The sequence below is a fragment of the Lepisosteus oculatus genome, chromosome 8, assembly GCF_040954835.1.
Source record: "Lepisosteus oculatus isolate fLepOcu1 chromosome 8, fLepOcu1.hap2, whole genome shotgun sequence".
NCBI lineage: Eukaryota > Metazoa > Chordata > Actinopteri > Semionotiformes > Lepisosteidae > Lepisosteus > Lepisosteus oculatus.
In genome coordinates this window covers 34,829,644-34,854,090 of record NC_090703.1, presented here as the reverse complement: position 1 = coordinate 34,854,090, position 24,447 = coordinate 34,829,644, and the positions used below count along the sequence as shown (strand labels likewise).

Sequence of the window (24,447 nt, the reverse complement as noted above, 5' to 3'; positions counted from 1 at the left end):
GGTCACATTATTTTTAAACACTTTGAAGCATAACATCAAGTTTGGATAAATTATTCCATTCGGATTGTTATTCCAAGAAATCCCATATGTCATCATTGTTCAAGACATAACTTGATAAATTTTAATTACATAGCTAATTCAATACACACTCTTGATAAAATAAGGTATGCATGACCCAGACGAAGATGCTAAGTTCCAAGATATACCCATTGTCATGTGATGTACCAGCCAACGATGTCCACGTTTATCTGTCCCTTCCAAAACTCCTGAACGATAGCATTTTTCGCATAGTGACTAGTTATAGCAGTCAGTTTACACAGTTTAATATTGTGGAGTATCCATGAAACGTATTAGTTTGTGTTCTTCAATACCAGTGCGTTCTTTTCAAAGAAAAATAAGATTACAGAACATAGATTAACTGGAAGAAAAAAAAAATCAAACCCATTTGGTCTTCTAACCATTTCTTTCAAACATGCTTCAACAGAACACAATTTTTAAGGTGCTAATTTATGCACCTTAAAACACTACTATGCAACACTACTGTCATGAGAATGTCATCAATTTTTCATTTGTAAACATGGGTCACCACTGCCGCCAAACAGTAGACCTAGGACACTACATTCTTTCCTAAACTTTCATTTGAGTCATTACAAAGTCTCGCAGTACCTTACAGAATGCTTCAGATAAACATTTAAGGAATTGTCTGGTTCACAAACAGAAATGTGCAGGTCCCAAGCGAGTGATGCGTTACCCAGGCCAACTCAACAAAACCACAGAATTTGCTGCACATGGCCAATTGTGTGCTATTGGCTGTGGAATCATGGCTTCCACCATCTAGACTTGAAATGGTGGCTTCTGTACTGTAGGGTTGGAACTTCTCAGCAGGCATCTTTACTTACCAGTGGATCCAATTCCTAGTTTTCTGGTCTTTTTATTTTTTTTAGGTTAAAGTTTTCATTAAAAACAACATAATCCCAATCAATCACATTTGGAAGCAGGCAAGGAGAAATAGTGAATTCTAGGATTATCTCCACCAACAATGATGAAAGAAAACAAGTGACTTTTTACACTGATCCTTTTTATTTCATCTGCATACTTTGTCCAGACATCTTATCAACCAAAGAACTACAAGCTGTGGCCAAAGAACAAGACAGATGCTCATGGGGTGGCGTTTAGTACAGACTGAACCGTTGATAGAGGCAAAAAGATACAAAATATAAATTCTAGAGTTACACAAACGTTTGGATTTTTTCTCTTCTCCAAGACGCTAACAAGTGAGGCACACATATACACATAAACATGATCACAAATGACCAATTCCAAACCAGCAGCTGCCTCAGGTGAACATCTCCCTTTTGAGAAATGAGGCAAAGTGCAAAGAGGGGTTCTGCGTTGCTTTCAGACTTTTTATTTTTAAAAAGCAGCTTGAGAGTGAACAGCAAAGCTCCCCCCTCCTCAGTTAAGTGCTCTAGAGTGGGTCTTAGCACATTTTCAGGTGTCTTTCAAGTTAAGTTAAAAGCTTTTCTGTAACCCTTGCGCAGTACAGAGGGAGGAATTCATCATTTGTGCTACTGCAGTACTAGATAAGCGTTTCATGGTAAGAGGTTCCCTAGGGCTGTGCACTGAAACTCATGGCTAGGATCTTCCTCTCCCCTGGGCCTTTAGACATTGCTCAGAGCATCCACACCAGGCAGGACTTTACCTATTATAATTAAAAAAAAAAGAGAAAAACAATTTAAAATTATTGTACAGAACATCAGTTATCTTATCCCTCAAAGACACATCTCTTGTTGAAAAAATAAAGCGAAGAAATAATGTACTTCTGTGAAATAAGGACTTTTTTCAAGACAATGACAAAGTACTTTTGGAAATATTCTGCAAGCTGTATGAGATGTCCATTTATAAAATAGGATATTCCTGTTTTATTGGTCCAATGTCAAAAGTATAAAGAAACTTGTTTTTGCTAAAAATAAAATCATAAGGTAGCATGGTGGCACAGTGGTCATCACTGCCACTTCCCCCCTGGGTTCAATTCCTGGGGTGCTATCTGTATGAAGTTTTTATGTTCTCCCTGTGTCTGCATGGGTTTCCTCCAGGTGAAAGTGGAATACTGATCATTGTGAACTGGATACTGGAGGAGCCTATACTATCTGATGTTATGCAGTCATTGGACTATTGCTCAGAATTCAGCTCCCAGAGTTCTCAGCGCCTCAGGTTTTCATACCTTCTAGCAGCTCTAAGCTGGCTCCGCCCCCAGTGCTGACGTGGCTGACCTTGTCCTCGGTGTCCCACTTTGCACAGCAGGTGGCCGTATCACCCCCACCTTGGATAGGAACACAGCAACGTGAGCTGTCCATTATAGCCCCCACACCAGCATGACAATTCACAAAAGGTCCAATCAAATCCCAGCACAATTCAGGCAGCTTTAAAACATTTAAGGTCAATGTGCCACCACTCCTGTGGACAGTTTTAATGTTTTTAGTTCTGTAAATTCTTAAAATACCATTGATCACTAAAATCAAGTTTAAAAGACGGAAAAAACACCTTTTAGGAGTCTTTTCGACTTCACGCCTCTGAGACATCCATTTAAACACAAAAGAGGTCAGATTTTAGATGTGAATTAACTGGTCACATACCTGCCAAAACACTAGATGAACTATTCAGTATTTAGCAATATTTCCTATGGAGGTTAAATTCTAAGCTATAGGTACCCCTTAGCCCCATCTAGTGGTTGAATTGGTTTGCAATTACAAAACATTTTACTTAGATTCACTTTTGAGGCAAAATGGACGTTTCCAGTTGTCTCTGGTAGTGCCAAATGTCCAAATCCTGTTTCAAAAGCTAAATCTCCTTTTGAAGTCAGGAATGTTAGGGGGTGGTTAATTGAACCACATAACCCTCAACAGTCTATATTTAGGTATTTATGTTGATTATTCCAATATCTTCAGTTAATTAAAGAGCTATTTTTCACCACATGTGGAATCCATACCCACTTAGATTCACTGAAATTCCAAACATTTGCCAATTTAATATAGATCTTGTTTGCAAATAAATAAGCAAACAATTGATACTGGAAACTTCCCGATAAGATGTAAATACTTTCAAATAACAGAATGCTAGAGCTTCTACATTTTGCATTTATTTTTTTCTTGAATCTATACAGCCTGGACCTGTAAAACCTCCTCAATCCTCTTCTTTTAACATGGTAGATTCATTAACCCCAACTCACGACCAAGTGAAGGTGCCTATGTGCAAGCTTGTAGCCAATCCAGAATCTTTATTTTCTCAGCCAAGATTAGCACTTTCCTACTTTTATGCTTTCAGCATCACCACAGGCTGATAACTTGCGGACACAACGCAGGAACAATATACTACAAATTGAAACAAAGGAAAGTGCACAGCGAAACACTGTAAAGCATAGGAGAAACAGAGTATGGACCAGGAAGCTGGCAGCAGCACAAAGATGCCCAGGAATACCACAGGATTCCTGAGAAAAATGCAGGATTTTGACACAGGCATGCAGCCTAGTGGAATATATTTCAAGGATTAACCGATGTTATAGCATATACTTCATACAGCACTTTTTGGTTACATTTATTTTGTGCTTTATAGAGAAACTGAATTGGAGGGGGGTTACTGTATCCAGTTAATAAACAATTTGTTATCATTGTTCATCACTTACTAGCCAGGAAATAAAATGTGATTTTCCAGGTTTTCTGGGAATTGTGAGAAGCCACCACAGTTTTGAAAGCAGTTTTCTTTAGAAAACAATATGGAAAATATATCTGGGAAAGAAAGGCTGAAGATGGCCTTTACTTACCGATAATGGTGATGCAGCCCTTCTGAGTGGCCTCTACCACTTTATCCATGAGGTTCTTGGTTCCACTGGCAAATTTGTCCCACTCGAACACTCCTACAGGTCCGTTCCACACGATCTGCTTGGCTCTCCCCACGGCTTCTGCAAACTTCTTTGAGCTCTCTGGGCCACAGTCCAGGCCCTGAAGTACAAAGATAAAATGGATAAGAGCTTGGAAAACAGAACTTGAGAGGTAGAAGCCCTTAATACATCAGACATTAAAGTAGAAAAAAGTTACATAATGAGATCTAACTTGCAGAGAGCTACTGTTTTCTCTTGGTTAAAACATATTTTTCTAAAGACTTGGAACACTTTACAATAAAGCAGGAGATTTAAGTAACCTTCAAACTTAATTTGAAAAAAAAAACACTCATTCGAGAACCTAAATAAATAAATCTAGTAGCTAAGTGTTTAGGAAAAAGTGATTTCAGGGGACATAAAACAACTTATTTGTGGGGAAAAAAGATTCAATCCAGGTAAGAAGTTCAATACATACAACATTAATCAGAAATTTACAACATGCTGCTGAAGCTTTACATAAGTTCTATAAAGCATTCATTGATAATAGTGATGAGACTGGGTTAAGTATAAACAATCTGTACCTGCATGTCTGTTTCTTGTGGTTACAATACTAAAAATTAATGTTACCCTGTGTAAGGGCCCCCTCCAAGCAAATAAAACCATAGTGTTTGTAAATATGCTTTAATGTTTTACAGATCCTCAGTTTACCGTTAACCTACATTTATATATCTTAAATGTGAAGATGTTTCAATTGCACCCGATTCTGTAGCAGTGACAAAGCTATCCAACCGCATTATGCAAGGAACTCCAAAACCTTAATTTGGAATATCACTGCATATGAAGTCTACAGAAACAAACAAGACTGCTGTAATTGTTTTAAAGCACTGGGATGCCAAGTTTTGCAACAAGCTAATATTCTACTTGTTTTTGGGGAAAAAATGGCCAATTTTCAGAACAGAAAATCAAAGCAACACTATGTTCATAGCCTTTACTTCAGGATCTGAAACTCATCCAGGAGAATTTAACATCTGAAAAGTTTCAGCATTTCCCTTACAAAAGTTCTTCAAATAAATCTGGATGTTCTAAAGGAGATGCGCGATTCATAGAACAGCAATTGTCTAAGAAGCTTTCTAACCATCCAACCAGCAGGGATTCCACCTTCCACAGTGGCTGTCCCAGTGGCAGCTTTCTCATCAAACTTATCAGCAGTGACAAAGTCAATAGGCAGCGTGATGGTCACTCCATTCTTCTCCGCTTTGGCCATCAAGTCCTTGACGATCTTTGCTCCCTCGTCATCATAGAGGGAGGTACCAATCTGAAACAAAATTCACATAATTGTCATTTTGGATTTAGGTATTATACACATTACAGAGAAATTTACCCACAACTTCCAGTTTCTTCCCACAGTTCAAAAACAAACTGGAACGTTAACTGGCTTCTGTGGAAATTGGCCCTGGTGCGAATGTGTGCATATCTGTGTCTGCGTGTGCCCTGCGATGTACTGGCATCCAGTCCATGGTATACCCTGCCCTGTAAGTACCAAAAGCAAAACAATCCTTTGAATTTTACAATAGTTCTTCATTCATTGATTCCAGGACCCTAGTAAATCTGAACAGTTTTAGATTGCCCTCTGCCTCCAAACACACCAACAAAGTCTGCAACTAAATTTGACAGTGTCGCCTTTGCTTAATCTTACCTCCATGTTGTTGAGGACTTTCAGGAATGTGAAAGCCATGCCACCCCCAATAATCATCTCATTGACCTTATCCAGCATGTTGTTAATCAGCTGAATCTTATCCTTAACTTTAGCCCTAAAAAGATAAAGATAAAAAGGACTTACCCACCCAGCAGACTGCTTTCTTACAAGAAGAATAACTGTCATGTGGATACTAAGATAAGATCACTTTATTAGCCATATACAATTTCTTGCATTAGGAATTTGTCTTTTTGCATATCCCAGCTTGCTCTCCATGAGACACACAGGGAGAGAAGCTTGGGGTTAGAGCACAGGGTCAGCCATTTATATGGTGCCCCTGGAGCAGTTGTGGTTAAGGGCCTTGCTCAGGGGCCCAATGGAGTAGGATTCCTCTGCCGGCTACAGAATTTGAACCGGCAACCTTCAAGCCACAGGCGCAAATCCTTAGCCACAGAGCCACCTCTCCACCCAGAACTAGTAAACAATTTAGAAAATAAGTCTTCAAAAGCTGAAAACACATAGAAACGTCTGAAGATCATCAGTTTAAATTAATAGTTAATTTCACGTTGGAATACAATACAAACTTCTATGAGATGTTTATCTTTTGTTCAATACTAAATATACTTCATCCAGTACTATCTGGCTTAAATGAAAAATTTTACCATGCCTATACATATTACCTAGTCTCTGTATTAATAATGATACTCTAGATAAGCTGGACACAAAATCACTGATTGAATGTGGCAGTTACACAATATGAGGAATATCCTCCCTTTGATTAGCCACCAGTTTCAACTTTTCAGCTCAGCTAAGCCTGAAATACCATCCACTGACAGCAAGCCTTTCTGCTACATTAAGCATTTCAGAACTGTGGTAGAAGATAAACAGTTCAATATTACACAATACAGAAAAATTGGTAGGATATAGCCATTCAACCCTGTATGTGATGTGAAAAGAATTTGTCAGAGAATTTTATATTGTAAATAAAGCATTTTTAAATACAAAATTTCTTGAGTGTCTCAGAAAGCAGTGTTCTATGTGATGCATCAATGAATCCAAGAGTAAACTGAAATAATGAGCTCTGATCATAGATTGATTACTATGATAACTGCAGGCGGAGTGGTGGCACTGTGGCTAAGAATCTGTGCCTGTGGCTGGAAGGTTGCTGGTTCAAATCCCGTGGGCGGCAGAGGAATCCTACTCGTTTAGTCCCCTATGCAAGGCCCTTAACCCAAGCTGCTCCAGGGGCACAGTATAAATGGCTGACCCTACGCTCTGACACCAAGCTTTTCTCTCCCCATCTGTCTCATGGAGAGCAAGCTGGGGTATGTGAAAAGAAATTCCTAATGCAAGAAATTGCATATGGCCAATAAAGTGATCTTATCTTAACGACCATTGGAACTCTGTAGTTCATGTCAAAACAGAAATACCCATGATTTACTTATGGTATTAGTTATAAAGGAGTATAGTAACACTGCAAAGTGCCAGAATTCTGGCTTTCTCTTATGACATTGCAATGATCAGAAGTCCATAAAAAAATTCACAAAGCAGTTAATTAGAATCCGTCTACAAAATAATTTTTACACCTATAGACAAGCCATTGCCTATCAGTAAAAGTTTCAAGTCCACCAAGTCAACAGGTTAAGAGCAAAGAAGAACGATTAAAAAGATGATTACATTTTATTTAATTGGATCAATGCAACCGTTCTCCCCAGAGAACTTTAACCCTTTAGGATCATAGCTGAATTTACTCAACTAGCAGGGCAAACGTTTGTTCTTTAAAAAAACATTTAGGAATTTTTTTTTATATCTATTACATTGTGAATCTGGTTGCACGTAGCCACAAATGTTATAATTGCAGTTTGCAAAGGGTATGCAAGATCTTGTACACAACCACACAAGAGTTAACTAGGCATATTATAACATTTTCAGTTGGAAAAAGTTCCCTGGAAGGCCCTGATAAGCCCTGAAGTCTCCTTTTGATTCTTTGGACATACCCTCCCAGAATAGCAAGGAAAGGTCTCTCTGGGTTCTCAAGTGCCTTGGCGAAGTAGTCCAGTTCCTTCTTCATGAGGAATCCAGCAGCTCTCTGGGGTAACTGCACACCTACCATGGAGCTGAGAGAATTAAAATACAGATGAGGTGACAAGAACAGTACTACCATAATGTTAAATAGTATTCTTACCTATTAATGACAGTCCCAACAGAGGTCAATCTTGATAGAATTTCCCTTCACCTATCGTTCAACTATTTTCTCATTTAAGAACAGTTAAAAATGAGAAGAGACCATTTGTTCTGTTTAGATCAGCGTAAGTAGTTAATTGAACCACGGATCTCTATCCGGCTGTGTTTCTTGAAAAAGGTATCAGCTTGAGCACATGGCTGGGTAGTTTGTTCTATATGCCCACAACCTTCCCATGGGTAGCTGTTACTTGAGTCCTTTGGGGTTGTGTTTCTCTATTCATTCTAAAGAAGGCTGGGTTGACTTTGTCAATGCCAATGCTTGAGTCAGGTCCCTTTGTAGTCTTTGCTGTTCAAGACAAAAAAATTCCATCAGCCTACAGTGAAGTACCATTCCCTTAAGCCACAGAAATTTATATAACACAAAAATGTTCACTGGTGCACTGTATATACCAGTGTTCAAAAAGAAATTATTTGGTTACAGGGAGAGGTACATGACAATGGAGGTGTTTAGAAATCTAGATAAAGTGTGTAACACCTGGCAGTGTAAATATTTACAGCTTTGAAGATGAGGGGATGTTTACCGAGATGTAGGGGGTTCAGCGTTTGTGATCAAAGTAATATTGACCTTTACCTTGGTTTACCTTAGGAAATTAAGTTCTGGGTAAATGATTATGTTTCAATCAAAATTCCAGAAATACACCATATAAAATCAGAAGAAGAGAAAAAAAAGAAAAAGAAGGAGAGATCATGAGAGAGAGGAGAACAGGAGAACCAAAACTTTAGCTAAGTAGTTTAACCTTACTAGAGGGAGCTTGAATTTCCTGAGTAAAGAACAAACCAGTTAAATAAGCCTTTCCTGCTTGGGGTGCATTTTTAGAATAGGGAGATAGGCTCCCATTTTATTTTGTGGCTTTAACCTTTCCAGAGGCAGTATTGCATTACATTTAGAAGGCGGCTTCTCTTATTTGCCCTCTTAGGCATTATTTAAGAGTCGCATACTTGAGTAGCAGCTTGGGGTGTTCTGGGTGAACTACGACACAGGACTCCGAAACACCTTGTTTATAAAATTGTAAATACAGTAACTTGTGTGTTGTACATTTATGTTGTATGTAGTGTGTGTGACTGTCACAAATATTTATTAGTTTTATCACGTGCCTGGATTATTACTCTTTTCACAAGGCTGTGCCAGAGAACAAAGAATTCACCTGCCTCTAATTATACAAACTACTCAGGTATATTCTTGGCAGAAATATTTATGTTAGGGGTTCAGATAATTTATTTTAGCTTTTAATTTATCTGCTTGGCTGATTCCCGATTTTCTTAATTTTCCATACACCTCCCCCATTTGTAACAATATTTACATCAACAAATCCCCATGACTGGTACTTTTCATCTGATTTTGCTTTCAAACATACTAATAGAACCTGCTGTCATCATGAAACCCTAATTAACACTGGAAGCCAAAACCTACCAGCACAAATATGTTTCCCCATATGAATAGAAGTGCTCACTTTTTATATTTACTCACAAAAAAGAAATAAGAACTGAAAAAAGGGCTACAAAACAGAAAATTAAAATATACCAATAAGACTACTTATAAGCACACGTAAGTGGTCTCTTCCTATTATGTTTTTATGTTGCTGTTAAAAGTCATACCTGTGAGCTCTGTGTGCAGTTCCAAATGCATCATTGATGTATACATCGCCTAGTTTAGACAGGGATGCTCTGAAAACCTCCACCTGCTCTGGAGATGCTTTGGTCTGCAAGGAGAAAAGAAAAAAATTATCATCATTCTTCCAGCAGAGTTCTCTCTTGTCATCAGAACAGACTACTAGCATGCAGGAATAATGACACTCCTTTCTCACCTTTTTCCTCAATCAACCCACATTCAAAGTTGAAGAAAAGGCTTAGAACAGTCAAGTAGTCTATGCCTGACTGCACTCTCAATCTCTAAAATGACTTAACCAGTGAAAAGTCTGACTCAGAAAGAAAAATGATTCAATTGGTGTTTTAACAAGTTTCAGCAGATTCACAGGAAAGCTCTCTATATTTAAAAAATGATGTAAAACACGCATTAAGGTGGCACACCTAAATCGAGGGACAAAATGACACCACCTATGAAATTAAACTTCTATTGCTCACTTTTAACACTTTTGGAGCAACAAATACATTGTTTGCCACACATTAAGTGTCAAACAACATTTTCAGACAAAGCACAGGAAACACTTTAAGGGCAAACGGCCACAGCAAAGTACAGAAAACAAAGCTGTCTTTACCAACTTTTTTGCCAGTAAGATTCAAGCCTCAGAAGGAAGTTACAAAATCTTACCATGCATTGCAAAACATGGAAAGCTATTTTACAGACAGGAATTTATAAAGAGGGTTTACTCATTTGCTTGGATGTTTAATTAGGATTAGATTTATCCAATAAAGATACAACCATCTCCAGACTAAGGGACTTGTCTGCCAGGATGGCAAGAGAGAAATACATGAAATGGCAGACAATAGAAAAGGGCAGTGATGTTTAATGTTGCTCTTGATGTGTGACAAGGACATTTTCACAATGTTATCCATCAAGAAAATCTTTGTGTCAGGATTTCTAATTGTGAGCTTAATAATGTGATGACTACAGTGGTGAAGACAGTAAATCTTCTTGATGCTCAATGTACAAAGTGTCAAGCTCAGTTTGAGGAAGTGGACAGTGGGTACACGCAGCACTGTCCACTTCACAGCAGTGTTCATTAGCTCGGCCTGGAAAGGTTTTGGCATGCTTTGAGGATAGATCCTGTCGCAAAAGGTCAAAACTATCCCTAACTGAATGATAAATCTGTCACACATGTTTCTAATGGACATCACAGTGGAACTGAACTCAAGCTCTGTCTGTAGGGTGCAGACTAAACTGTTACGTTATTGTGAAACCTGCCATTTTTTCTTGGGTCACCATCATTCTTGACTGTCCGTTATTTTCAACATCTCAAAGAAACATTATTTCATTTGTGCTGCAGAGATTGAAATGTACATTTAAGAACTTGCATTTGAATTTTGTTTTGGTAGATTTCAGGATTTATATGGTTTTGGCTTGATCTTTGCTTTTTTAATCAAATCAGACAATTTTGACAAAATACAGCTCACTGAATTACAATGCTCAGACTTATAGACTTCAAAGTTGAGGGATTTGTGGTGCACATTTGAGGCGACCTAGAGAAATAACAAGGTCTCCATCATAACCTGCTCTTTGCTCCTGGAGCTGGTTATCAACTGTATCTGTGGCTTGTGTGCTGTTTAATGTATCAAATGATAGTTTAATGACAACTAAGATTTGGGAACTTAACAAGGACAAGAAACACACTAAACAGTAAGATCTGCATCTTTTTTAGTGAAGCTGCTAAAATGCAAATAGTATTACTGATGTTAAAAAGTATGAGTGGTACACAGAATCAAAAACAGAAATAAAAAAACTTTGGCACACAGCTTCTAAAAGGTTGCCAACTCCTGATCTCACCCAACATCTTCCTTTTAGTTTTTATAAATTGCCAATTTTGCAGATCTTTGTAATTTTACTGCAATTACTACTTACAAACTAGGGAAAGAATACCCCAGAAACGTATGGCAGGAAATACAGTGCCTTGCGAAAGTATTCGGCCCCCTTGAACTTTTCAACCTTTTGCCACATTTCAGGCTTCAAACATAAAGATATAAATTTTTTATTTTATGTGAAGAATCACCAACAAGTGGGACACAATTGTGAAGTGGAACGAAATCTATTGGATTTTTGAAACTTTTTTAACTAATAAAAAAATGAAAAGTGGGGCGTGCAAAATTATTCGGCCCCCTTGCGTTAATACTTTGTAGAGCCACCTTTTGCTGCGATTACAGCTGCAAGTCGCTTGGGGTATGTCTCTATTAGTTTTGCACATCGAGAGACTGAAATTCTTGCCCATTCTTCCTTGCAAAACAGCTCGAGCTCAGTGAGGTTGGATGGAGAGCGTTTGTGAACAGCAGTTTTCAGCTCTTTCCACAGATTCTCGATTGGATTCAGGTCTGGACTTTGACTTGGCCATTCAAACACCTGGATACGTTTATTTGTGAACCATTCCTTTGTAGATTTTGCTGTATGTTTGGGATCATTGTCTTGTTGGAAGATAAATCTCCGTCCCAGTTTCAGGTCTTTTGCAGACTCCAACAGGTTTTCATCCAGAATGGTCCTGTATTTGGCTGCATCCATCTTCCCCTCAATTTTAACCATCTTCCCTGTCCCTGCTGAAGAAAAGCAGGCCCAAACCATGATGCTGCCACCACCATGTTTGACAGTGGGGATGGTGTGTTGAGGGTGATGAGCTGTGTTGCTTTTACGCCAAACATATCGTTTTGCATTGTGGCCAAAAAGTTCGATTTTGGTTTCATCTGACCAGAGCACCTTCTTCCACATGTTTGGGGTGTCTCCCAGGTGGCTTGTGGCAAACTTTAGACGAGACTTTTTATGGATATCTTTGAGAAATGGCTTTCTTTTTGCCACTCTTCCATAAAGGCCAGATTTGTGCAGTGTAAGACTGATTGTTGTCCTATGGACAGACTCTCCCACCTCAGCTGTAGTTCTCTGCAGTTCATCCAGAGTGATCATGGGCCTCTTGGCTGCATCTCTGATCAGTCTTCTCCTTGTCTGAGCTGAAAGTTTAGAGGGACGGCCAGGTCTTGGTAGATTTGCAGTGGTCTGATACTCCTTCCATTTCAAGATGATCGCTTGCACAGTGCTCCTTGGGATGTTTGAAGCTTGGGAAATCTTTTTGTATCCAAATCCGGCTTTAAACTTCTCCACAACAGTATTACGGACCTGCCTGGTGTGTTCCTTGGTCTTCATGATGCTCTCTGCGCTTTCAACAGAACCTTGAGACTATCACAGAGCAGGTGCATTTATACAGAGACTTGATTACACACAGGTGGATTCTATTTATCACCATCAGTCATTTAGGACAACATTGGATCATTCAGAGATCCTCGCTGAACTTCTGGAGTGAGTTTGCTGCACTGAAAGTAAAGGGGCCGAATAATTTTGCACGCCCCACTTTTCATTTTTTTATTAGTTAAAAAAGTTTCAAAAATCCAATAAATTTCGTTCCACTTCACAATTGTGTCCCACTTGTTGGTGATTCTTCACAGAAAATAAAAAATTTATATCTTTATGTTTGAAGCCTGAAATGTGGCAAAAGGTTGAAAAGTTCAAGGGGGCCGAATACTTTTGCAAGGCACTGTAGGTCCTCAGATTGAGATTGCATTTGCTCTTGAGAAACAGACTGTAAATGATGATCACTGTGCATTCACTAGGAAGAAAAGGTCATGATCAGGAGTCATTTGCCAATCTAAAAGGCAGCCCTGAGAAAGGACTTGAATGGCACTGCTGCACCCTTCCTGAAATGCATATGGACCTACTTTAAACACTCAGAAAGGTCAGGGTACTGTACACTTGACTGCAGCTGCCCTCACTGTATCTCCAGTACTCAAGTGCTGCATTCCACTTGGGGCTCAGAGGACAAGAAAAGCAACACCATCCAGATCGTCTGACCCAGTGACCTTCGTGCAAATGTCACAAGGTTCGTACTGTGGTTAAGAGCAGAGACCAATGCTGCCTAGAATAGCAGGCAGAGACTAGCATTTAGACCCATTTTCTGGCTTCTACCTTACTAAACGACATCTGTTAAATGTGGTTTCATCTAAATTAAACAAATAATTTGTAGGTGGGTGAGTCAAACTACTAAAACTTTATTATTAAACTATTATAACTAAATCTTTCCAAGGAAAGGTTTAAATTGTTAAAAGACTATACTGTTAAACTGGAAAAGCAGAATGTCTGCAAATTACTTCCAAATATTTGTCTTAGGAAGACAAGTCTTCTTTCTGGAAACCAAAACAACAATTATGGTTGAGCGTTTACAAAACATGTACGCATGTTCTATAAGCCATATATTACTAACATTTTCCATAGAATCTTAATGGTTTATTAAAGGCTTCAATATCTCCTGAACAGGAGCATCAGAATTATACATGAATAAAGACATTTCTTTATTTGTCAATGAAAATATTGAAACCTTTCAGCTCACCAGATGAATTACATATGCGAATGCTGCTCTTCCTCCTCCCTTAGACACAGCTTATTCTGTGAAAGACACCTCACCTTGTTTCCTGCTGCATCCTTGCCCTTGCCCTCCTCCTCCACATGGAAGCGCAGGTTCTCCAGCAGGATGATGGTCCCCGGAGCAGGATCAGCACAGACCTTTTCCACTTCTGCCCCCACACAGTCCTTCATGAACACCACTTCCCTGTACACACACCATACACATGACAGCCGTCCAGAAGCAGGTTTCCAAAAACGGGTAAAGAGATACTACAGTAAAGATAACGGTCTTCTTATGAACATGTTTTTATTTAAATTCCTAGCTCCAGCATTTCTACATATGCTTTTTCCATGTAGTGGTTGATAAAAGTGATTCTGTGCTTTTTATAACACAGCCTGCCTGCCTTTCTTGCAGCCAGCCTATCCAGACACAAGATACATGTTATTATGATACCATTATTTACTGAAATACAGATGGACATTTTTTAATACTTGGTCAGTCGTGCGGCAGGGCAATTGTAAACTGTAAATAACTTTAAAAGCTGGTAAATCTCCATAGGCATTAATGACTCAAGGGCAAAATATTTTACGTAGTGTGTCCTCATCTATGATGGCCTTACCCCCCTAGAAGTGTCTTCAGTTCAGCAGCCACGGGTTCCAGGGAATACTTGTCAGGCATGGGAATCCCATCAGGGCGACCCAAGTGACTCATGAGCACCACTGACTTAGCTCCATTATCTAGGCAGTGCTTGATAGAGGGGACTGCAGCCTTAATCCTATGAAACAGAGACAGGTAAATAGGTTGGGTGGAGGACTGCGTCGGTGTGCAAGTTCCAAAGGAACAAGTAAAGCTTAATTAGAAAATGAATTAAAAAAAACAATATTTTCATTCAATTAATCCACCTATTAAATTCCTTGTAGCATGATTACATTGATCTTTCTGCTTCTTCCCTTCACAAGGATTCAAAGACTCCTGAGCAAGAGGACAGGAAACTGGAAAAGGCCTCCACAGATGAAATACTAGATTTATCTGTGAACAGACAACACAGCAGCCAAACAATGTGCCACTCTGTCTTAGTTCACTCAAATTCGTTTTCTTAGTAGCAATTATTTTTAAGAACTATTTAGAATGGAAGTTGTGGTCTTTGGCCTACTTGCATGTTTGGAGCAAAAGGTGTTCCAAATAAATGGTATACATAAACATAAATGGTATAAGATGTTGAGGAAGGGGGAATTTAAAAAAACAACTACCAACAGAACCTTAAACAAAGTCTTGCTCTCTTTATGCATTTCATGAAGCTATACCATCAGAAAAAAAACATTTAATCAATGACTTGAATTATTCATAATGAATTTAAAATATATTCTAAATTTAGAATATCTACCCAGCAAGACCACTTAAATGTAATTTAAAGGTGATCTGTTACAATGTAGAATACGTTTTATCAAAGCAAAGCTCCCTTTTCCCCAACTTGCAGTTTTGCAAATACAATTTAACTGGAACATTCATGATACAGTGTCACACAGCCAAATCTCAGTAGTGTCACCTGCTGTTAAGTGCATAACAGTACGCTGACCTTGTTGAGCTTCAGGATATTAATCTGATCTACGGGCATATGAAATAATTTAAAGATCCAAAATACCAATACTTCTTAGAATGTGAAACACAAAATGTGACCCCAGGTCTCACATTATAACAGGTAGCACTCTATTTGATTGTTCAAAGATAATGAAGTACATTTTCTGTGTTTATACACTCACCCTAGCAAAAAATAAATTGTAAAATTGTAGGCCTACATGGATCCTCGTTGCATAATTTACAAGACAGAACAGTAACCAGGCATTATATAACCACAGCCATCAGCTTAAAATATCCAATTACCTTTACCCATTTCTGGATATTTATAGTAGAACACATTCACTACAAACTCTAAATGACATATTGAATTCCTAGCAAAACATGAAGTTGGAAATAAGATAACTGAATACTGAATTATGTGGCCATTTTGTAAGATGACTTCTATCTCCTGGATGACTAAGCAGGCATTACCAAATATACACCATTTCCTTTACAACTAGAACGGTATTTTCATTCAGGCTTCCTGACAGCCCAGGCTTGAAACAGCAGCAGGGAGCAATGTTAAGAATGGTTAGACTCTGGAATCCAGATCAGAGAATTTAAATTGGGTTTAAATCTCAAATAGGATATGACTGCTGTAACCCTGGGCAAAGTACATCACTCAGGTTTTACCTTGCTGTAAAAAAAACAACAACACTTTGTTCTCAATTGACTTATTATACAAAAACAATCAATACTCCAGATGGTTTCATAATGTTAACGTCTTAAATTTTAAGTTTAAACAGCAAGCTAAATCCTTACAATTACAAATCTTCACTAAGATTTATCTACAACAGGGAAGAGGTCTACACAAAAGTGTTCAGAATAGAATTAATTTTACATATCAAGGCTCTCAGAATGTTTTACCTTTGGTTGTTCGTGATTTGATTGTTCTTCATGGGCACATTGAAGTCAACCCTTTAAAAAAAAAGAGGAAAAACTTTAAGTAACATTTGTTTCAATGAGTGAGTGAGTTAACTTGTTACACTTATATATTGTAGCTCTCAAATCCATTGGCCTAATTAATCTAATGAAAAATGTCCAAAAGCACACATTGCTTATATTTGAAAATTGTCTGTGGAAATATCAAGATTTGTTAATAGCTCTATTTCTGACATTATTTTCAGACCACTTTAATTTCTAATTTTCTGAATAAACCCTATGTAAAGAGGGAAAGCGACTCATGTCAGTTAAGTATCAGAAGTATTTCAGGGGTCACAGTAACGGTTTTTGGTAATTATAACAAGCTACATTACTCACACTCCAAGACACTGGCAGTGAAAAGAAAAAGGAAATTAGACAACAGGAAAACCTCATTGCTTCTCCTCACTCTAGGGCTTTTGATTTCCTTTACATTCACTAACCAATCATTTTCATTAGGCGTGTAAGAGAAATCTTAGTCAAATGAAAAATACAGCACACAAATACAACTTTTGAGTGGATTCAGCTTAAAAAAACTGTCAAATACAAAACATATGGGTCATAGGTCTAGAGATGAATGGCCTAGTGTGGAAACAAAATGTTAAAAGAAAATGACCAGCCAGTATCCAAATTGTTGCCTTTGATGCCAACAAATACTACACATTAGAAGATAAGACAGACAAGTGGGGGCAAATGTTTGGCCAAAAATGGCATGAAAAACATGAATGATATAAGTACAGTCCCTTACATATTGAGAATAAAAACATGTTTTTCCTTCAGCTGTTCAGGAGCAAACCAACAGAATCCAATAGGGCCCTCCTATTTTTGTGTGCTTGCACGTTGCTATTGATTAACTGACCTGCTTAGGAAATAGGTTAGCCTCAGAGAAGATTCCAGAAAAGGTACAATGTAGGGAACTAGGCCTATGTCAGGCTGCAGTTCAGAGTCTGTCAGAATACCTAGTGTCGCACAGCAGCACGTACTGTATACACACGCTTGCCCTTCTTACGTAACGCCACAGATGTCCCTCTCCTGGCAGCCATTCAGAATTCCCTCTGACAGAAAAAAACTGCACTGTAAGCAGCAGCATTCAGACAGTTGTCTGAACATGCACCACTCCACATCTGAATCGATACTTATGTTAACTATTGAACAGACAGGAAAGACTAGTATGAGGTTAGAAAAGGAGATGAAAAGAGTTGGGGGACTGAAAACAAAAGGTGAAAGCTAAAATTCAACATTATTAATGAGCTGCACATGTGCAGGGTGATTTCCCATCATTCAGACAAGGCCTGACTTCACAGTGTCATAGCGTAAGGCAGTCCATGACTAGATCAATCCATACAGGCCTCAGCTGAGCATCTAATTCAGGAAAAGGGCAAACAAAAATGTCTGTTACAGCCATCCCTGTCCTTCATTTTTCTAAGCCTCCCACAGCACCAGTGTTTATTTTCAGATACAGAGGTTCAAGAACTTGTTTATTTATGGTTTGTTCAAGTGGTTATTTTTCCAGGTCCTGCTTTTTCTAGTGTTTTCTGATCTTATTAAGAACATTTCTAAATCACTGAATTCCACACAATCCACAAAGCATGAGTATCTGGTAAGAAACTATTTTTATAGCAGCTAATTTTTAAAGCGGTAGTTGTGAGTTTTTAAATTTCAATTCAAGCAATGTGACGATGACTCACGTACATAGATTGCGGAGGAAATTAAGCATGCCACGTTATGTTGGAAAGCAAACCACTATTACAACAATTACTCAAACGTAAAACCTGCTGTAGCTATCCGATAACGTAGCTTTTGTCCTTAGCCTGATACTTAAAGACGGTTTACTTCACTGAAAGACTATAACAGCTTAAATGAAGTAGGACTGTAAAGCATAGCTAAAGCTCGTGGTGTTCAGGAATCGTTAGCCAATCCAAATTCATTATGAGTAACTCCACTGCGAACATCACTCAGCTCCGTTAACAGAGAAAGCTTTGGGCATCTATTGTACTTGTAGTTAATACTCTAATCTACCAGACTGCATTGCTCACGTACACTGTAATCCATAACACAAACGACATAACAATGTCATTAAGATTTCATATGCAACAACTGCTACCTTTGAATACCTAGATACTAACATACATTTGAATAGAAACGTGATCAGTTGAACTTCAGAAAGCCATTACTTCCTGCATCTTGGGTATCCAAATTAATTGTCAAAAACGACCAGCGTGTATCTGAAGGCGAGCTAACGGTATTCAGTAATTAAAACATTTAGGCAACGGAATACATAACCCAGATGTGGAATTAAAATAATTAGCAACGGTTTCATGTTGGCAGTCACGTTTATAACCCAGCCCCCGCAATGAATGGTACTTTCTATTAAACTGACGCCATGTATAAACTTTAGAGTTTCTCACCTCATAATCACCCTTTTCCCCTTCACATCTACTTTGTCCAAGGTGAGTTTGGTAGAAAGAGACATTTTGATGAGGTCAGACACTTGCTTCAGCTCTCACAAAAACGCTTCCACTCTGGAGTACTGAGTCGTTCCCGAATGTGCTCGACCTTAGAGCCGCAAAGAAGCAGACCCTGGGGGCTGGTCTGTCCACGCCCCTCTGTCTGTGCAGTACCTGCAAAGTCGTCAGCAGAGTGAGATTTCACTCAGCTAGTGGCCGCAGGAGGTGTCAATTATGTTAAGCCGTCCCCCTAAAACGAAAGAAGGAAAAATTGCGTCTGCAGCCTGTGACGCAAAACTTGTCATTTCACGTTCAGCACGGAGGCTTGTGGCGAGAAAAAAAACTTAACCGTTTAATATGAAGCATGCTGCATCTTGTGATGCTTTACTCAACATGTTCCGAAAACGTGACGGCTGGAGGGGTAAATAGTCGTTTAGCAAATTTTTAATTAAATACAATACCTGTGCTGATCAGTTTCCTTATTGCGAGCTGTAGGCCTCATCAGGCATGGAAAGAGTTTGTTGAGATTATGTCGTGTTTTGTAACAAGTGATAGGGAAACTAGTAGGATTATAGGGACAGCTGTCAAAACTGTATGAGTTACAACATACCGTAACAGCAGATGAAATAGGTGACAAATATATAATGCATGACCTTTATTCATTCTTACCCATATGACAGAGATCACTGAATAACGAACACAATTCCGGGTTTAAATAGATAAACGAATTTACACACATCATGAAAAGTAGTAGTATATACTGTATGTTTGTGTTCTGTACTAAAAGTAAGGATTAGGATATAAAGAAATATGCGCACTTCTAAAAAATAAAATTAATAATTTGCCATTTTTTTAGTACTGATTCTGTTACGATTCCTTGCCTTAATTTTAATATTGTATGAATTATCTTAGCATTGCATAGCTGTGCTCCATTTGGAGAAAATGCTCATGTAAAATTCACAAGCTTTAATATATAATGCATTATTGTTTAAAAAGAAAAGAACCTGACGCGCATTAGATACATTTCGGGATTAAACTATCATAAAGGTATGAAAAGATGTCACATTACCATTGCTTGATGTACTGTATACAATTTCGATGCTTTGCTTTTTATTTTTACCAGTAGTACTAATTAATATAAAATGAGCTCTAATGAGATTGGGAGATGTGAGGCGACCCTAATACTAGCGTTGTTCAAATTGGTGAAGCTAGTAAGAAAAACACGACAAGCCAGAAAATTATTGTTAAGAAATGAATATAAGCTAAAACCCATTGGTTTGGTAGAGGAGCATTTCGACGTGCATTGGCTAAGGCGGCTGTCACTCAAATTGCACAGTGATGCATTGTGGTTGAGCCACTGCGTGCAGGCAAGAACGCACGTTTCCCATGGCCTAACAAAGAAAGACGTGACGCAGGAAACAGCACCCTCTCACGGAAAAACAAGGGAGTGCAAGCTTCTCTGTCTCCTGTTTCAAGGACACCACTCAACAATGAAAAAAAGAAAAAATGGACAAAAATAGCCAAATCGATGTTTTTTCAACTGCAATTTCAAAGTTATGAGGAAAGTGACAATTTTTATTTGCAAGTGCAATGTAATTTTATTGAACAGCCACGACAGATATTTTCATGATAATTAGCAACATTTGATATTAACAGGCATGATCAACAGGGGTTTACAATGAAATTGAGTAGTAGTGGTGTGTGTGGACACCACTTGAAGCAATACAAGTTCCCTAAAGGAAAATCCAGCTTTTGACCAGCTTGGATTTTGAGGTGGTCAAAGCTGTTTGTTTTTTTTTTTGCTGGTCTAGCTGGTTATATAGATGGTCAAGCTGGAACCCAAGATGAATGCTAGCTGCTGTTTGGAATCAACTGGTCAAGCTGGTCATTTTCCAACCAGGCTGACAGGCTGGAAATCAGCTGGTCAATTTCTAAGCAAGCTGATAGCTGAGATGGATTTCTGGCTGCATATTCTTTATGAGGCTGAAAAACTGAAATTGATGGCAAGTAAAAATTAATCATATCTTTGATATCTTAATGTTATGTGCTTCATTAGATGCATTAGATGCAATCGCCTGATACTATTACTGAGTTATGTAGCCACATAAGAGCTGAACATACACCAAGGTTTGGTAAAATGATGTTGTCCTAATGTTGTCCTAAGTAAATGTAAATAATTACTTCAGTTATTTGAAACTACTATTGAGCAGAAATAAATGTTAACAAATACATTTAAAATGTATTTATTATTGTTTACATCAATAACACATAATCAATTAAATGAGTTGTAGTGACAATTCCACTTACATTACAGCAGAATGAATTAACTTGCTGATTCTATTCCTGTTTGCTTTGCCTCCATTTCTTTCTTTCTCCATCTCTCTCTCTAAAGAAATGTTTATGTATGTTTGACATATCAGCACAAGATCAGTAACGTGTTGACAATCTGCAACTTTGACATATGCCCAGTTCTAATAAAAAATCGGTAAATCATGTACTTTTGAGTTTTCATTTAAAATGTTTAGTTGAACATGTTTATGTGATACAAGCAAAGTATCAACTCAAATGAACCCCGAATGTCATTCAGTCATTTTGTTTAAATATACCAATAGATAGTCTCACATCTCTGACCCTGCGCTCTGACTCCCAGCTTCTCTCTATCTGTCTGTGTGTCTCATGGAGAGCAAGCTGGGGTATGCGAAAAGACAAATTCCTAAGGCAAGAAATTGTATAGGGCTAATAAAGTGATCTTATCTTATGAAACCACTGAAACACTTTGTGTACATTTTTTTTCACAATTTTTTGCCCCAACATAATCCCTAAAACGGGCAGGCAACTTAACAAGCCTGCGACCTGGCTGTCGTGATGACTGCTCATGGTTATCAAGGGAGCAGGAGGTACTGTCCATTTGAGATGCTACCTGAGCTGCACTGTCATCTGATTCCCTTGGAAGGTCAGACTGTTGGACGCGTTGTGCAATGGACTGTTCATTAATTGTATGTCCGGCAGGAAGGTGGCGCTGCTTCACACCAGAGAAAATGATGGAAGGCAAGTCAGGGGTAGCACTAGGTACCTGCACATCTGGGTTGTCCTATAGTAGCACCCTTTGAGTCTGCTGAAGCTCGGCAGGTGCAGTTGGAGAGAGACATCCTGTCTGTGGATAAGCAGGTGTCAAATAAGCTTTTAGATGATTGTGATGAACAACTTGGGTATGTCCATTAGGGGAGTCTTTCTGTCTAATGACATACAGAACCCCATCTCCATCAGCAGGATGTATTGACTGTATGATACAGTATGGCCCTTGTTTACACCAAGAATGAGCTGGATTGTTCAACCAAACTAAGTCTTCCACGTGGTAAGGTTAGTACAGTACTTTACTTTTTTGTCATACTGGGCCTTTTGTTGTAGATGTGCAGCTTTACAATGATCCTGGCTTGACTGATAAGCGTGCTGGAGTTTACGACAAGCAGATGCAGCATATTCGGCTGGTGTTCCTGGGGATGCAGATGATCGTTCAGCCTTAGGAGAAAATAGTAAATGAACTGGCAACAAAGCCTCACAACCATGCACCAGATAGAATGGTATATACCCAGTGCTAGCATGTACACTTGTATTGTAGGCAAGCTACAATTCTCAGCAACGTTTCCCATGCTTCATGTGTTTGATATAGACATTTGGCCAGCTGGTCCTTTAGGAACCGGTTAAATCTTTTGATTAACCCATTACCTCCTGGATGGTAGGAGGAAGTTCTGGTCTTTGTCACAGCTAACATAAAGCATTGTTCTTTTACTAAATCTGCCTCAAACTCAAACATTGCCCAAACCGGAGGTCTCTTTCCTTGAACAAACCACGCTCATACTGTGCGCAGTGTAACATCATCCTTTTGATACTGGAGCAAGTCAAATGACAGTGCATGTGACAAGTCAAGAACCGAGTTGACATTTACAACAGGATATGTAGCTGGTTCGGTGAACTTTGGTTTGGAGATTTCACTACAGTTTGTTCACTACAGGCCCTACTAGTGATGGTGTCAGGTGGATGTCTTGACAGAGCATCAGCATTTCCATGCCTCTTAACATCTCGGTGTTTGATGACCTAATCATACACATCAAGCTCTAAAGGTCAGCATGTTCTCTGTCCTGTCGGGTCACGCTCAATAGGCAATTTCTTCAAGCCCAATAAGGGACAATGGTCTGTGACAATAATAAAAGAAGTGCCTCTGTAGCTGTGTCTCTCACATCCGGAATTTGAGCTGGTTGGGTCATCTGAACATTCCCTGTACCTCTGCTGAGACAATGCAGAGTCCTTTTCATAGCTGTCACACCACCCCTGCTGACGAGGGCTGCGCTCTGCATGGCCTGACACATGCTGGTCCAAGCATATAGGCTCATCTTAGCCATGGTGTTGCTGGTATGACCTGGCACCAGTACTGGGGCTGTGAAAAGGTCATCTATGACTGATGCAGCTGCGTGAAGGAGAACTGATGAGCATTAGAATCTGATGTCGACAGTCACAGCAAGAACTGCTGTGGCTATCCCAGGGCCCCTCTGGGGACTGTGGTCTCCTACGTGGTGCAGATGAAGACTGGAACTCTGGGGAATGAAAATAGGTACATGCCTGGGTGTGAGTCAGTGACGTTACAGCTGACTGCAATCTGTCCACTTGAAGTGTAAGTTTATCTTGCTGGGCTGCTAGCTTGTCATCACTGGTGTTAGACAAACTATGCACTGGGGTGGAGAGAGCTGGCGGTGGAGTAGTCATTGGCACTGTAGCTGGGAAGATGCTATGGAATGTGGAATGCGCTATCTCATACTGGACAACTACCGTCAAGAGTGGTGACTCTAAAACAAAAAGAGTGGTGACCAAACTCATACAATTTTGCTTGTGACTCAAGGTCAAGTCCAGCAATGAAACGCCTCAGGATTTCTCCTGTAATGGCAGTTTGCCCATAATCCGGGAAAGCTTGCAAAACAAAGAGAAGCAACTCTGCTGCATACACCTCCAAAGGTTCCTTAGGCTGATGCGGTCTTGCATTCAGATGTGTTTGAAATGTCCTGAGTTCCTGTTTTTGTCCAAAAACTGATTGCATGTCCTTGCAAATGTTATCATAGTCACATTTCACTGTATCTGGGAGACTGTCCCAATAACTTAATGCAGCACCTGCCAATCTGGCTGGAAGAATTTTGGGAATTTGTGTTTTACCAATCCTGAAAGGGATGAACAAGTAACGAATTGCAGAACATTTCATTTCAAGGTAATATTGTGAAAAAATATATATCCTAAAGTTATAAAAATAATCCGCTGGATAATGAAGCTCATCCTACTGAATACATAAAATGCCAAAGCAATCTAGTAAACTCACGGTGCAGTCCCTTTGCGAACAGCGAATCATCCAAATGGAATGTCCAAACGGTGCTGAGTGTTTTGTCCATGAAAAACAAAAAAACCCGCCACTGCGAGTAAAAAAATTAAATAAAACTGAAATTTTTATTTGAAACATGTTAGTTAACTTCAACATAATGTGAGGTTATTTCTGAAGTTCTTCATTCTGGCTGCTTCCTTGACAGTGTTTTGCAGAGACCAGAATGTCAACAC

The 24,447-nt window shown here is 39.0% G+C and overlaps 1 protein-coding gene across 1 annotated transcript; it reads right to left on the bottom strand.

Annotated features, from left to right (window-relative positions):
- Nucleotides 1–1,057: 1,057 nt before the first annotated feature.
- pgk1 (phosphoglycerate kinase 1) lies at nt 1,058–19,011 on the bottom strand. Its single transcript, XM_006632627.3, has 11 exons — nt 18,814–19,011; nt 16,352–16,402; nt 14,487–14,642; nt 13,927–14,071; nt 9,414–9,517; nt 7,571–7,690; nt 5,574–5,688; nt 5,013–5,192; nt 3,821–3,998; nt 2,225–2,323; nt 1,058–1,702 (listed from the first exon to the last, which is right to left on the bottom strand). Exons 1-11 carry the CDS (start codon nt 18,876–18,878, stop codon nt 1,662–1,664), a joined length of 1,254 nt encoding a protein of 417 aa, XP_006632690.1. The 5' UTR covers nt 18,879–19,011; the 3' UTR covers nt 1,058–1,661.
- Between the last annotated feature and the right edge of the window lie 5,436 nt (nt 19,012–24,447).